The sequence below is a fragment of the Ambystoma mexicanum genome, chromosome 6q (genome assembly GCF_040938575.1).
Source record: "Ambystoma mexicanum isolate Mex_15411 chromosome 6q, UKY_AmexF1_1, whole genome shotgun sequence".
Taxonomy (NCBI): Eukaryota; Metazoa; Chordata; class Amphibia; order Caudata; family Ambystomatidae; genus Ambystoma; species Ambystoma mexicanum.
In genome coordinates, this window is record NC_090937.1 from 872,448,063 (window position 1) to 872,464,162 (window position 16,100).

Genomic DNA, 16,100 nt, shown 5'->3' on the forward strand with positions numbered 1-16,100 from the left:
GTGATGTACTCCCTAAAATGCTCACATCAGAACCTGGAGACGGGTTTGAATCTATGTTTGGGCTACATTTTCTTTGCCATTTTTGAAATCACCAAAATAGTCCACTAATTTGGTCATGCCTCTTTCTTCATTAATTTTGCTGATTGGACCAGATTCACTCGGCTGAAACCTCATTGCCCCTAAATTCTCTGCTGCACCTCTCATTTAATCGGGAGTCTCTCTGTACCTCTCATTTAACCTTACTGCCAATAGCAGCTCCAATTTCTCTCACTCCTGTCTTGTGCTCTCTTCGCCCCCAAAGCCTCACCATCCCCTCTCAACGGACTGCACAGCTTATACGTTACATCAGCGCACCACGATCCGGTGGCTTAGGATATCTTCTGACTTGCATCTTTCACCTCCCGCTACCTGCTAAAACTGCATGCTTAGTTTAGTTTAGTTTATTATTTGTAACGCGCACCTAACCCTGAGGTGACATAGTTACACAAGCATACTTATAGTACATTGGACATCAGTGCTTATCGACCATTGGTTACAGGTGGGTTGACTTGCAGATTAATACAGAAAAGTGCATTGGAGCGTCGCCGGCGGTTACATTTTGGTCAACGGTGCAAGGGAGAAAAAGTAGAAACCGTGTGACTTTTTTCTTGAGGTACATAGAAACATAGGTACGAAGACTTCAGCAGCTTACTTTCCTTTCTCATTTTCCCGTGCCACATACCATCCTCTCTGCCACAGCGTGCAAAGACCCTACTTATACTGACAAACTTCAACCTGCCTAAAATACGCGCATGCGCTACCATTTCCATATGCTCCTCCCATACTGTGTTTCCGCTCATTGCTTTTGTGGACTTGGGTACATCACGACACCTGTTTTTGCAAATGTGTTGCCTGGGGTTCTAACCGCGGCTTTGACATGCGATCAAAAATCACGTGATTCTGGGGAAATCATTCTGTATTTGGTGCATCTGTAAATTTGTAAGTACACGTAATATGGAAACTGCAGTGTACATTATGCAATCTAGCATTGCCTCGAGTATTAATTTAATGCTATGTCCCAAGCCCCTCCTCTTTGCATTCAGCCTTCTGCAACCTGGTCACAGTCGTGACCCAGTATGCAATCTAGCATTGCCTCGAGTATTAATTTAATGCTATGTCCCAAGCCCCTCCTCTTTGCATTCAGCCTTCTGCAACCAGGTCACAGTCGTGACCCAGTGTGCAATCTAGCTTTGCCTCGAGTATTAATTTAATGCTATGTCCCAAGCCCCTCCTCTTTGCATTCAGACTTCTGCAACCAGGTCACAGTCGTGACCCAGTATGCAATCTAGCATTGCCTCGAGTATTAATTTAATGCTATGTCCCAAGCCCCTCCTCTTTGCATTCAATCTTCTGCAACCAGGTCACAGTCGTGACCCAGTATGCAATCTAGCATTGCCTCGAGTATTAATTTAATGCTATGTCCCAAGCCCCTCCTCTTTGCATTCAACCTTCTGCAACCAGGTCACAGTCGTGACCCAGTATGCAATCTAGCATTGCCTCGAGTATTAATTTAATGCTATGTCCCAAGCCCCTCCTCTTTGCATTCAGCCTTCTGCAACCAGGTCACAGTCGTGACCCACACACCATACTGCTTATGTTCAGCACCCCAGGTTTTCCCTGATATTATAATAATTGTGTCCTGTCCTTCATGTGTGAAATGCATGAAGGAGAGCTGGGTGCACCGGAGGGAACTGGGGGTTAACTCCAGTGCAAAGAAAAATAATTACAAGGAGCCACAGAGCGTTATAACCTTCTTTATTCTCCCAGCCGGCAACTGTCTGCATGCGGGAAACCCTAGCGCGCATGTGCGACGTGCACTAGCCTCATTGGATGGCGCCTCTAGTGACAGAGCTCAGGACCTCCATTAACTGTGTCCTTGCCGGGACACAACATCTCCCCCGTTCGGGCACACAAAAAGTCACTCCGTTTTTTTGTCTTCACATCTCTTCAATGAGACGCACAGGCCTTCGAATACACCTGGTGTAACTGCTCTGAAATTCTTCCTGCTACTCTCTTGGCTCATCTTCTCTCTCACTCATCGACCCTTCGTGTGTTGCAGCCGGTTCTTCCTTCCCTTGATCTTCACAACTTTCTTCTTTGTATAGTTTGAAGTGAGAGACGTTCCGAGTAACCGCTCTCCTGGGGGATCGCGCAGTAATCATTGTTCTGTTCACGTGCAATATCGTCAGTTGTTCTGGAGCAAATTTTGAATCTGACTTTCTATCCTGTCATCTGCATATGAGCACCCTGTCACCTATTTGCAGGTCAGTACTTTTTCTTTTGTGCCATGCAGTGAGTTCCTGTTCCTGTGAGAGCATGTTGCACGCAGCCTGATTGAGCGATATTTCTCTTAACTCATTTTGCTGCACAACTCTTTTCAAGATGCCCATGAATCGCTCCACCATGCCATTGGCCTTAGTCAATAATGGAGTAATTCTTCTGTGACGGATTCCCATGTACTGCATGAACTTTGCAAACTCCAGACTGCTGAAAGGTGGGCCATTATCCAACTTTAGGACTTCTGGATTGTCTCTCGTGGAGAACATGTTGTCCAGTTCTGGTATGACGGTGCTGGCCGCTGTGGACAATATCAGGTGTACCATGGGGAAATCAAGAAAACTCGTCCAGGATGACCAGCCAGTACTTACTTTCCTCGAAGGGACCGAAGAAGTCAATTGCGAGATGGGTCCACGGTTGTTCAGGCATTTCCGACATTACCAGAGGCTCCACTCTGTTTGGTCTGGAAGTGCTCTGGCATAGGTGGCACACATTTATGACCCGCTCCACCATTTGATCCAGCCTGGGAAACACATGGTGCCTCTAATTTTTCTCTTCGTGGCCACCATTCCACTGTGACCCTCATGTGCCAGATCAATTATTGCTTGTCGTAGATCCGAGGGAATAACTATCCGATGCCCTGTCATGACAAGTCCATCCGCTGATATTGATAGTTCTTCTCGCACATTTCCACAGCGAGATGGGCTTCTCATACTTCAATGGTGCTGTACAGATCTCTCCATCTCCTAAATAGGATCAGTTCCTGTACCTTCAGTAGTGCAGCGTCTCACTTCGTGTGAGGTTGATTGGTTTCAGAAGTGATTGCCTTGGGAGGGCCATGGCATGTGAGGAAATTAACATATTCTTTTTGCCAGGCTTTTGTCGGTGAAGTCACATGGCAGCAGATGTCGCAACATAAAGTCTGCTGGATTGTACTCCTTGTCTGGCTTGTGGATGATTGTGAAGTCAAAGTCCTGTAATCTCAGGCCCATCTCTCAATTCAGGGGGGCATCTTGCACCGAGAACATCCGTATATGGTCACCAATGCCTGATGATCCATCACAATCGTGAAAGGTTTGCCCTTGAGAAACATTTGGAAGTGTTTGCATGCCCAGGGAATGGCAAGGGCCTCTTTCTTAAGGTTGTGAGTACCTGGTTTCCATATATGAGAGGCTCTTGCTGGTGTATGCTATGATAGTCTGAGGAGATTCCTGTCCCGGCTGATGTTGTGCCAAAATCACTCCCATGACGACTGGGCTAGCATCAACCGTCAATTCTGTGCACAGATTCGGATCAAAGTAGGCCATGTGCTCTGCTGATGCAATGTGATTCTTGATCCATGTAAAACGCACCTTTGCAGTGTTGTGACCATTGGAAAGGCCTGCCTTGCTTGGTGAGCTCTCGGAGGGGCGCGCTGGTAGTCGCAAAGTCTCGAATGTATCGGCCACAGTAGCTGGCCATTCCCAGAAATGATCTGACTTCACTGACATCTTTGGGGGGTGAAATCGCTGAGATGGCAGCAACCTTGCTTGTATCCGGGCTCATGCCTCTTGTGAAAAGATGGGTCCATAGAACTTGTGAAAGATGCATTTCTTGCTGTTAAGCGTCATCCCAGCATCCACCAGTGCCGTGTACACTTGACGCAAGGTATGATCATGCTGTGCCAGCCTGGCCCCAAATATCAAGATGTCGTTGCTATAATTGCAGCAGTTATTTACATGGCGAATCACTCTCCTCACACACTCTTGTAATATCTGGGCAGCCGAGCAGATGCCGAAGCTGAGTCTCAATCAACGTGGCAAATGTGGTGATATACCTGGATTGTTCATCTATCACAATCTGATGATATCCTTTGTTCAGGTCAAGTTTTGAAAACACCTTTGCTCCATTTAGTAGGCTGATCATATGATCCAGGTGCATTCCAGGATGTCTCTTGCGCCTGATTGCATTGGTCGCCTGGTGCATGTCGACACATTAGCGTATCATGTTGATGGACTGTCTCTTGGGAACAGCTACTATGGGAGATACCCATGGAGTGGGGCCATCAGCTGGTTCTATTATGCCATAGTTTAATAGGCATTGTATTTCTTCCTCCACCAGTGGTTGCAGGTGCACTGGAATCCTCCTCGGGTGCTGAGCAACCAGTGGTACTGATTTGTCGATGTAGGGTGTCACAGGACTTCCTTTCAGGCCCCCAATGCCTTCGAACAGCGTCAGAAACAGTTGCCTGGCCGAGAACATGGACTGCATGTTGTATGTTACTGCCGCTATCTCCATCTTAATGGCTGTAGGGTGACCAAGTAGGTTGCTCCTGGGAACTCCTCCTTTAAGCACGTGGAATTCAGCTTGGGTGCACTTCTCCTTGTATCGTAATGATGTGAAGACCTTCCTGTGGTTTTGCACCGGCCCTCTCGATTCCCACTGGAAGACCTTCAGGTCCGACTGACCTAGCCATGGCCGGGGCATCATTTTGCACTATTCTGACACACACATGATGTTCAGGATAGTGCCATTATCGATGAGGAATTCGGACTGATGGTCTCCTACTAGCAGGTTAAGGTCGCCTTTGGCGGAGCTGTCACGTTGTTCATTGTGTAGGCATAATCGCACTGAGTTGGTTCTCTGGGGGGTGAGAGCGAAGGAGAGCTTCCTGTCACTTGTCCCACGTGGCGCACGGGGTCTCGCCTCGCACTGGCATCTCCCCTTGGGACATTGCCACATGCACTGATCTCTTGCTTGGATGGCGTAGAGCTGTACCCCGGCTATCATCCTGGTGCAGTGTTGTAGACAACAGCTAGATGATTTTCCCTGCTGCACTAGGTTCAAGCACGACCAAATGAGGGACATTCCATTCCTTCTTAATGGGGAAACGGAAGACCACATCTATAACATCTTCCGGATGATACAGGCCCTCTGTACATGTGGCTGGCAGTGGGTCCCCCTCGGGCCGATGACGATTGATAGATTTGCTCTTCGCTAGGTACCTTAGAAGTTTTAATTTATAAAGCTTGTGCGTCCACCCTGGACTCTGTCCTGGATATTTTCAATATGGTAGCCAGTGGGAGAGTTTCTCGAAGGAACTTTTTCCAAATGATGATGACAGACACCCTCCTATAATTCACAGTCGAATGGCTTCTTCATTCGAGAATGTGTGAAACTTGCAGTACAACACCAACTTGCGAAGACGAGTTGCAAAGGCGTCCATGATTCACCCACCAGTTGGCACGTCGTGTTGAAGACATGTGCGTGCAGGTCGTTTTCAAATCTTCTTATGCTCTTCTCCCAGCTGGGTTCTAGGGCTTGCTGATCAGTCATGTCAAATGGTCTAGGTCGGCGAAAAACTGCTGCACTGCGTGCATCTTCTTCATTCAACTCACCTTCTGACATTATGGAATGAGGTGGTCGCTCTGAAGGCCTCAGAAGTTCAGATATCAGGAAACCTCAGGCACCAGAGTTGCATTTACTGGCATCCCATCCTCGTCGCCATTGTCGTGTCCTTCATGTATGAAATGACATTAAGGAGAGCTGAATGCACTGGAGGGAACCAGGGGTTAACTCGAGTGTAAAGAGAAATAATTACGAGGTGCCAGAGAACATTATAACCTTCTTTATACTCCCTGCGGCAACTTCCTGCGCACAGGAAATCCTAGCGCACATGCGCGATGTGCACTCGCCTCTAGTGACAGAGCTCAGGTGCTCAGTTAACAGTGTCCTTGCCGGGACATTACAATTGGTCTCTGTAAAGCACTCCTTGAAGCTCGGTCAGCGCTATATGAAAGAAGACTGTACCTTAAAGCTACAGTGCAGAGAACCTATATCACTTTGCATTACAATAAAGAAACCTGCAACCGTGGAAAGATTTAGCCTGCATCTGCTCTTCGTCTCTGTCCGCTTTTCACTCATATCGTGTTCCCTTCCCTAAAGGATTATTGAGAAATGTTGAGTCTTTAGAATCGCCCACCCGAGTGTCTTCTTCCGGCATAAGGACTCATGTCTACAATGGCACGTTGCGTGAGGGCAAGCAAAATGTCTCAACACGGGCAGGCCAATACTCTGGTGCTGGACCGATTCTGCAATGGAGGAAGAGGAAATATGGGCGAGTTTTTAGAAAATGCAGATGTTTGTTGCTTCTCAAGAATGCTGCCAGTTATGGGAAGGCTCTGTGCACGTTCATGCCACCACTGAGAACCAGCCTGACTAATATTTCTGGCTTTTTGGGGTAATATTTACAGACCTTTTGCTAATTGACTCGAGGACTGCACTTGCTCGTGCTTTGCTGGGTGTACTCCTATTAATTAGCACCCAGGGCGGGGGGAGCAACCAATAAAGTTGCTCAGATTGTGGGCTGAATCCCATGATCCAAGCTGCATTCTGAGCAATCTGAGGGCTGCTTCCCCGCCCCACCATATTCCCCCATACCACCTTCCCTTCTTCTTAATTTACCCATCCCTCAACCCCCATTTACCTGATTGCTCCAGTGGCGGTGGTGCCCTGCCGTGCCGCTACTGCTGTGCCTTCGTCTTCCTTCTGGTTGCCATGGAAATGGAAGAGGAGTTCCCCTTGGAGCCCCGTCTTCCAAATCGGTAGAGGCCATTTTGAAACAATCTTTTGGGTGTCCCCTTGATTCATCCAAAAGACATAGCTATCAGCCCCCCAGGTTACCGGATTGGCAACCCGGGGTGCTAAAAGCAATAATCACTCATTCCATGGCCTGGAACGGATGGTAACGGTCCGGGGCCCAAGTTAAAGGGCTCGAGCGAGAGTTTGTCAGGGAATCAAATCACTGATTACGAGTAGACTGCACGTGCACTTCTGTAATGCGAGTGAAGCATAAGACTCATGTATTACAATTAAATATGTTGCCATCATTTTCCAATATCTGTATATTGAGAAGTCCATCATTATCTCAGAAGTATGGCATGATGTTGAACAGCCACGTAATGTTTATACATGCCTAAAGCCGAACATTGCTGAGTACTCCCTGGAGTATTATTCCTCGTCCGCTAACTACGTACCAAAATGGTACACCCAAATCCACACTTTGAGCAACATTATATGCATGGTGATTATGGTTAAAACAAGTATGTATTTATGTATGTCAAACACCTCCTATTCTTAAAATACCACCTAATTACAGGATGGAGTTACATAGGATATTTACGGCCTGGGGTACATAGAAAATATTGCATAAGTAAAAAGCCCGGATTTGCTCCATTCAGCACTTTCATTGTACCCCACTCTGTTAATTGTCCAGGCTGTTCTTTAATTGAAAATAGGAGGTATTTAAAGTACTACTTGTTTTCACTGTTACCATCAGACCTGTAATGAAGCCCTCTCATCTGTATTTCAAATTAGCTATGTGGTTTTCAAAGCAGACTTGCTCACTCACGGCTCCCACTGAGCCTGACTTTTGAAAGACATCAAAACTCAATTGTTGTTGTTTATGCAAATTATTTTAGGCAAGGCTTCAGAGAAAGGCAGCTAAAAAAAGAACACAGCCTTTATTTTGAGTTTTGCCAAAGGCGGCCCTGTAGGGGTTCCACGGGCTTCCAATACAGAACAGTCCCACCATTGCAAGCATGGAGGCTTGCCTGTTGCGCCTGACCCTGGGTAGCGCAGACTTTGGATGGGCTACACTTCAGCAAACCTGGCCGTCTCGGCTATAGGCCAGACAATCACGGCATGCATTAGTTCCATGGGTGCGCTCTCAGGGGTATATGCTGCCAACTGGATGTGGGCTTACATGTCTCACCTTTTTGTACTTTTCTGCAACAATGAGGCCGGATTTCTAAGAGAAAGGCTTTGGACACTGGGGCCTCATCATGAGTGTGCCCTGTAGGTAAAAATGCAGGAATAAATGCTGGTAATACCGGCTCAGACATTTTTACTAGACCGGCACATTCCAGGTTTGCCGGTAGGAGCAGTGAACTACCCACAGGCCTGACCTGCCGGGAGCTCAGGCCTCTACCAGCAAATAATGGCAGCAATCACCGCCACTGGTAAAACCAGTGCCGGTGATTGCGGCAAACCCTTTCCATAGAGTACTGTGGGACTCCATGGAATGGGAACTTACCACCATTGCCGGCACCCTTAAAATCCCAATAACATTGGGAAATAGGGCGCCGGTAACAGTAAGGCGGGTTTGCCGGTAACCCGCCAGTATTACAGGCGGGTTACTGGAAAACCTGTAATGACCCCCTAAGTCAAGTATGTACAGCACCTCCTACACGACTTTCTTCAGGAGTCAGTAAAATATGTACTTAGTTCCCAGTCATTAAGCCGTACACCATCCAGTCTTCTCCTTGGGATACTGACCCGGAAGGCTGATTATGCTGTCCACCATACACAATCTAGTCCAACAAATCCTGGAAGCCTGCATTTTTGCTTTCTGTTTTCTACTTGTTAACCTCTGTTCCCTTTTGTTTTCACACCAACAGGGGCGAGTAAGCTGTACTGGAAGGCTGATGGTCCAGGCGGTTAACCAGAGGGGCCGCAGTCCTCGTACCTCCACAGGCCAGTCGCACGTCAGAAGGTAACCTGTCCACAATGGCTGCAGGAATATTGCCAATTGTTGTTAATAAATGGAGATATCCATGTATTGATGATTAATAAGCTGCCACCATGGGCAAAGTTACTTCATGGTGTTGGGAATAAAAGTTGTGGTTGAGGAAGCAATGAAGGAAAGAGTGGAAAAAATATAACATTTCAAATTAGCTGAGGGCCAAGGAGGAACTCTAGAACACAGGGGGCTGGAGAAGGAAGATAGGGAGAATGGTAAGAAGTAAATAATGGCTACCATTCCAAGTAATAGCTTTAGATTTCAATGTAAATAAGGGCAAGAGATAGAGAACAACATTTGCTGAGAGCCTGTTCTGACGAAATGACTTCTGCCCCACAGGAGTTCAAGGATGAGTAGTGGCTAAACTGGCCACTCGCCCTCACACCTCTACAGCGCAGGTGTGATCCCAATCATAAAGGTGAAACAGGCACAGTCAAGAGAATAACTTCTTCACCTTTTGTGGTATCGTGGGCTCAGGGCAGGTTCTACTCTCAGGAGGGGTGTGAATGTGAAACAGTAGCAACCCAAACAGTGAAGGACAACCATTCCAAAATAAAGAAATGGACAATCAAGGTTCTATAAATAATATATAATATACTTCAAACACACCATATGCAATAATACTAAATAGAAAAACCTTACAAAAACTCACCCATGTGGAACAAACACAAAATATGCAAATATAGCAAGATGCAGCACTCTGGGTGATGAAACAGGGGTGAAAGTCAATCAAAAACCACAATGTTCGTAAAAGGACTTTTTGTGAGCAAAAGAGGTCAAAGTGACCTAACTGGCCTCCGAGGCCCAAAACTGGACCGGACAGGTGGTTAGGAGTCAATAATACCTTCACGCTGCTCTTGGCAGTTACAGACCATTACCTCTGGTTGAGAGTGGAGTAGTAGTGCCCTGATTTTTCCTCCACCAAGTTGGAGAAAACTATAAGAGAACAATTGACCAACTATTAGGATGCTCCAGAAGGCATTATCTGTGCTTGTGGTTTGCATAAATCATCTGGCAGAAGGTGTTGCTTGAGGTTCCATCAGCTTTGTTGAATTGCCCATAAGTTGCAGGCCAGCATACACACAATCTGGAGGTGGCTTTGGCTAGAAATCAGTGGCCTCGTGACAGGAGTACCCCTCCTTTGGGGTGTTGACTTGAGGTCGCCCTCTAAGGAAGGTGGCCAGACTCCTTTCACACCTTACAATAGGGCTGAAAGCACTCACAGTATGGCCCTGGTGTCATTTCACCCGGTTCCGGGTTCACAAAAGCTGTTGGGGATCTAGCATAATGCCACAGACTCTCATTATCATGTATGTGAAGGGAAGTGACTGACAGGCTCAGGAACACAGATAAATGCATGGCTGAATGAACAAATATATTGTTTGTGGTCCCCAGACAGAATCCCACAAAACCTGACACACATAAGGCTGCGTCAGGAAGTGCGACGTGCAGTGCGTCGGGTTTTGAGGAAAGCAGTCTGGAGTCCGCGACCAGGGAGGCCTGTAAAGGTAAGTGGAGGGGGGTGGGTAGCAGTGTGCCATGCAGCAGGGGGTAGGGAATGGGCGGGGGGCCCTCAGAAAGGACAAAAGGAAGGGAGAGGCATGAATAAGATCGACCCTGCGGGGAGCGGCCTTATCGGCTGTCTTCCGCCGAGTCAGTCTTATGTATGTGGCATTTGAACACGGATCCAAATATATGAGTGGCTTGTATTGTTCAGCAAGAGAGTCGCCTCACAGCAAGGTGTTTCTAAGCAGAAGGTGGGAAAGATTTGTATTAGAAATTGATGGGTCTGAGTTTACGATGTTCATGCAAGCATAGGTGGCGGTTGAAAAGCAGGTGCCTGGGCTATGGAAAGCCAGGAAAAGGCCAATCTTTAGCAAATGATTAATGATATGTGTGTTCTTTCAAGATATGAGAAGATGATGTACGAAGGAGCCGTACGTCGTAATGAGGTGGCGCTCCTCACATTGCAACCGGTAGTAGCGTTATTTGCTGCCGAGGGTAATCCTTGCTCCAAAACTGCCTGGACTGTGTTGAGGATCGAGCAGACCTCCCTGCCCTTCAGAAATGGGTTATCCTGGCATCATCCATGGAGGATCTTTCCCCACTGTCTAGTTTTGAATCATCATTGATTGAACAAATAAGCACAGGTAAGATTCTCCACAATGCAGCCATGCCCCTACGTCTCCCCGATTCCTCCTGCCTGGCCAAGTGCTGGTGCGTGCCACACACTGGCACACACTGTACTTAAATACATTGTGGGACCAAAGGGGCCATGTGCCCTGGACCAAAGGTCCAATATGTGAACACACAAAGAAGTCAGGCATGTAAGACTTACCTAAATGTTTATAAACTAGAGTTGCACTAGCTTTTAAACATTAAAGTACGTTTTACATGCCTGGACTACTTTGTGTGTTCACACATTGGCCCTCATTAGGACCCAGGCGGTAAGGGGTTTACGCCGGCGTAAACCTTGCCGACCCTTACCGCCTGAGTACGAGTTCCCTTAGCGCCATGGTGATTTTAACGCCTGCTTTTAGCAGGCGTTAAAATCCATGGCGCTAAGGGACCTTGTTGTTAATTACGCCACCGTAATTTACGGTGGCGTAATTAACGCCTTCCCCACTCCCATTATGCCCTATGGGGCAAAAATGGGAATGGGGAAGGGTAAATGGGGATTGGGGACTTACCGCCCCGCCAAGGTCGGAATGGGGCGGTAAGTCCGCCAACCACCATGGCAGAGTTGGCAGCTTAGCGCCATGGACCATGGTGCTAATAGCGCCATGGTCCTCCGCCAAGGTCCTAATGAGGGCCATTGTCATTAAACGGATACTGAGACTTGTAAGGCTACTCCGGAATCCATCTTCCCGTTGCTGCAGAGACAGGGGCGCCATCTTGTCACGTCCAGTTCCTGAAAGGATCATTGAATTGAGAAGAAGCGTACAATGAGTAAGATAAACGGAATTATCTCTCCAATGACCTTTGGCATTATTTATTTATCTTCGTTAAACCCCAGCTTCAAAGTCTTAAGTCCTCAAAATAGGAAGACATGACTCAGAGATGCAGGCAGCCTCCTCCCCCGCACACGCGGCCCTGGCCCTGCCCTTTCGTTTATAGTGGTGGCTGCGTGGGAGGCCAGGAAGGCGAGCAAAACAGACAGAATCTGTTTACCTCTGACTCTTGGGACGGGGCTGTTTGTTTGACATTTGCACCCATCGAGGCTTTACGAAATACTTATTTTTACTGAACAGTTGCCAATGGCTTGTCATTAGGCGACACAATCCACTTAAAGCGAGCTTTCAGCAGGGAGATCACAGGTTAGGAAAGAACTGACGCTCTGGCTCTTCCAAGCTGGATGTTTATTGCTTTCTCATCTTTATTGTAGTTCTTAAAGTATATTATCAAACGAAAGTTTTGGTCAGACACTTTTCTTGTTCTGTAGGTACAGTGAATTGTGTCTATTGGCTAGCCGTGGAGTCAGGAGTTGTTTTACAGCACTAGGACATCCCGCAAGCGGAGAGGGGAAATTATAGTGCCACAAAGGATGTTACTTTCCGCATGCCAGACACGAGAATCTAAACGCAGTTGTGTCCATCTGGTGCCACAGGAGCCATAGCTGTCAGTTGTGAGTGGTCCTGTGGCAATCGCGGACCTATCTGCACAGATCACCAAGCACCACGTCCTCTGACGTGGACCTACTGTTACTTGGAGCAGTGTTGGAAGTAAGCTCTTCCGGCGTACCACTACAGCCACGATTGCCATAATGAACGCCCCCACATTTACTAGACGGATCCCAGGCGAGGTGGGGATCAACAGGCACCGCCACATGCGCCTCAATAGCCCTCTCGCCAAAGCCCTGGGTGGCCATATGTGTTTGGGCTCCCCTTGCCCACCAAAACCGGCCGTGTCCATCTTTATTTGGGAATCAGTGTCAGTACTCCAACCTCAGGATCAATCAATTGTGAGGCCTAAATAAGCAATTAGTACCATGTAAGGATGCAACACGTCCTTAGATCATGTCATAATGTGGCAACTTGGCCTCTGGCTCCCACAGGGTAAGTGCTCTCTCCCTACCTGCTCCCTCGTTTGCACTCAATGCCGCCCTCCACACGTATCATCCCTTGCACACCCCTGGACTTCTCGGCTACTATCTTTATCCCACTAACCACCTCACCCACCTCCCATCCTCATCTTCCTCACCAGACTTGAACAACCATGATCCATCATTCCCTGGCGTATCTGCAATATTTTTCCTCAACCGTATAAGTGGATCGATGTAATGCACTGCCACCCCCATTCGGTACCCGCTCCAAATCCATGCTATTCTAATATATTGCCCGTAGAGTCATTAAATCATTCAATGATTTTTGCTGGATTCTGGCTGCATTTGCCTGAACCAACTACTACCATTCTTTCAGACCTTAATCTCAACATGAAGAACAACCATCAAGGAATCCTCTTTGCCCAAGTAGCCTCGGAACGCTCCATTTCCAGTACACAATCATGCCCTCCCAGTTACATGCAAATCCACTAGAATATATCCTTCTTTCTAACACACTCCCCTCCCACCATTGCTCCCTCCATTCTGCGACTGGCCCCCATCCTTGCCCATAGGTTTCGCCTTCATACCCTAATGCAAGTTCCCTCTCCGTCCGCGAGCAAACCACCCATAATGGTCTTATTTCCTTTCTGTACGCCTCTCCCACTTTTAAATCTTTAGCGCTACACGTCATTCGATCTTTGGCTCTTTCCATCCCTACTGCACTTTCATCCCCCCAGCCTCAGGTGCACAATCATGGATCACCCATGCACATCCTCTCCCTTAAGACACAGTTGCAACCCCTCCGTCTCACTTGGATGCCATGCCTGCACACACCTCGATTCCTACACGTTGGCCCTTAGTTCTCTCCTGATCTCACTGGGTTCTGCTGTATCAGTCTACTACCAAAGGCTCAAAAACACACTCCAGCACCTCTTTGGGAGATTGAACTTTCTACACACACTCCTCCTCCTCCTACACTGTACTAACCCAACCCACCCACACTGCATAAAAGCTACTTTCCTTCCTATTTCTCCTGTACAGACGCCCTCATAAAGAAGACCCTCAGCACTCAGTGGACCCTCTGCTCTACTCCTATTTTCCCACTCCCCTCTCTTTCAGTCTTCCCATCCCTCATCCATCACCTAGGTGGCTCATACACACTCACCACAAATGCTTGTCCACAGACCAGACATGCACCCCTTCTGACAACTCTGATCCACAAATGATTGAGTACCTTCCACTTTCCTGTATCATACTGCCATGCTTCTCCTGACTGTCCATTCACTGTCTCTGCTTGTGCACCCACATTTCTTGAATTGGTGTTGGTCTCCCCATTGCATGAAAAGGGATGGCCGACATCTCCACACCCATTCTATCCCATTAATTTGTTTATGACAATAGAATGGTTTGTGCTCAACAGGCTCCCCCTCCACCCACAGTTTACGCAATCCTGTATTGGCCAATGGACCTCACAAACACTGTCCTCACTGAAGGATCCAACTCCCCCCACCCCACTGCCCAACACAACCACCCATTATCTAATCTCATCATTTAGGCACGATTCTTTATATTCGACTGATCTAGCGTGCTTCGACTCTTGCTTCCCTTGGGATCACTGGCACAGCCCCAAATAGACTCTCGCCCTGTCTCTCGTTTAGCGCCTTCTCTATCTAACGTTGCTCTTCGCACTACTCCACCAAAACCCTTCACCAGTCCTGGCTCCTCTCCCTTTCTCCCTTTACACTGACTCCTTCAGCTTTGTCGTCTTCTAATACCCTTTTTTTCCCAACTAAACCCAGATCATTTTCCTTCCCATCCCTCAGTCACCTCTTCCAATTCAGAATCTTGTCTTCACTCATAGCAAGTCCATACAACAGGTTGTACCCTATGTTTTTGTTTATTGAGGGGTTTGTGGTATAAAAGGGTTCCTAAAGCAAAAAAAGAGAGAACCATAAACGTCCTCCTGCTCCTGCGTTTTCCACTGACTTTCAATGATCAGGACCTGGTGCACCCCTTGAAGGCGTAACATATATCAACTCCTAGTTTGACAAACCAGACTATAGTTTAATTAGAACAAACATTTTTTATTTGTTGACTCATCTTGAGTCTCTCTTTTTTCTTTTTGCATTAAAAATACATGCAGCAAATAAAACATGTCACAATGAAGTTTGGGTTTGGATAAAGAATAGGGTGTCATCCCGTACAATACATCAGACAGCAAATGAAAAACACATGGATGAACAATGATAAATTGGTTTCTTAAGAATTGTCAGGTACTTAGTATGAATTTGCAAAAAATGGTGCCAACGGACACCATTCTTTGCAAATTCATCCATTGCTAATCAAACACCCCTGTGAGGTGATAGCTACTAAGTACCTGACAATTATTAAGAAACCAATTTATCATTGTTCATCCATGTGTTTTTCATTTGCTGTCTGAAGTATTGTACGGGATGACACTGTATTCTTTATCCAAACCCAAACTTCATTGTGACATGTTTTATGTGCTGCATGTATTTTTAATACAAAAAGTAAAAAGAGAGACTCAAGATGAGTCAACAAATAAAAAATGTTTCTTCTAATTAAACTATAGTATGGTTTGTCAAACTAGGAGTTGATATATGTTACGCCTTCAAGGGGTGCACCAGGTCCTGATCATTGAAAGTCAGTGGAAAACGCAGGAGCAGGAGGACGTTTGTGCTTCTCCCTTTATTTTCACTCATAGCAATCAATTCAATCCTGGATGGATCTATACTCGTTCAAGCTTTACTTGCATAAAAGAGAAATAATTGGTATTGCAGACTCAACCTTTTTTCTACCCATATCTCCTTTGGACTCACCTTGTCCAGGCACCTTGGCATACAATTCGTCTGCAGCACGAGGCATGTAGCCTTCATCACCTCTGCCACGAAAAAGCCTTCAAGACCAGACTACTAAATCCCTGAAACGCGTGTCTGCACCCCCCCTTTCTATGCTGCTTAATCCCTGATTAGCAACTGCTCATGGGAAATCTGTACTACTCCAATATCCTCCATGTTAGACTCTACAGCTTCTCTTCTCCCTTGTCTTCAAGGGCACGCAGGGCTCCTTACCTATGTCAGAGCTCTTCCCACTATAGCCTCGCGTGTGCGTTTCTCTGCAAAGCACCACTGCAATCCAGTCCTCAAGTCACCCAGCACCTCA

The 16,100-nt window shown here is 47.0% G+C and overlaps 1 protein-coding gene across 3 annotated transcripts in view; it reads left to right on the top strand.

Moving 5' to 3' along the window:
• The window catches only part of PALLD (palladin, cytoskeletal associated protein), a 1,335,292-nt gene that overhangs the window by 1,241,639 nt on the left and 77,553 nt on the right, over positions 1 to 16,100 (top strand). For all 3 annotated transcript variants that reach the window (XM_069631388.1, XM_069631389.1, XM_069631390.1), the window contains one exon: positions 8,754 to 8,848. In XM_069631388.1, coding sequence (XP_069487489.1) covers positions 8,754 to 8,848 — 95 coding nt within the window. The remainder of the gene's footprint in view (positions 1 to 8,753; positions 8,849 to 16,100) is intronic.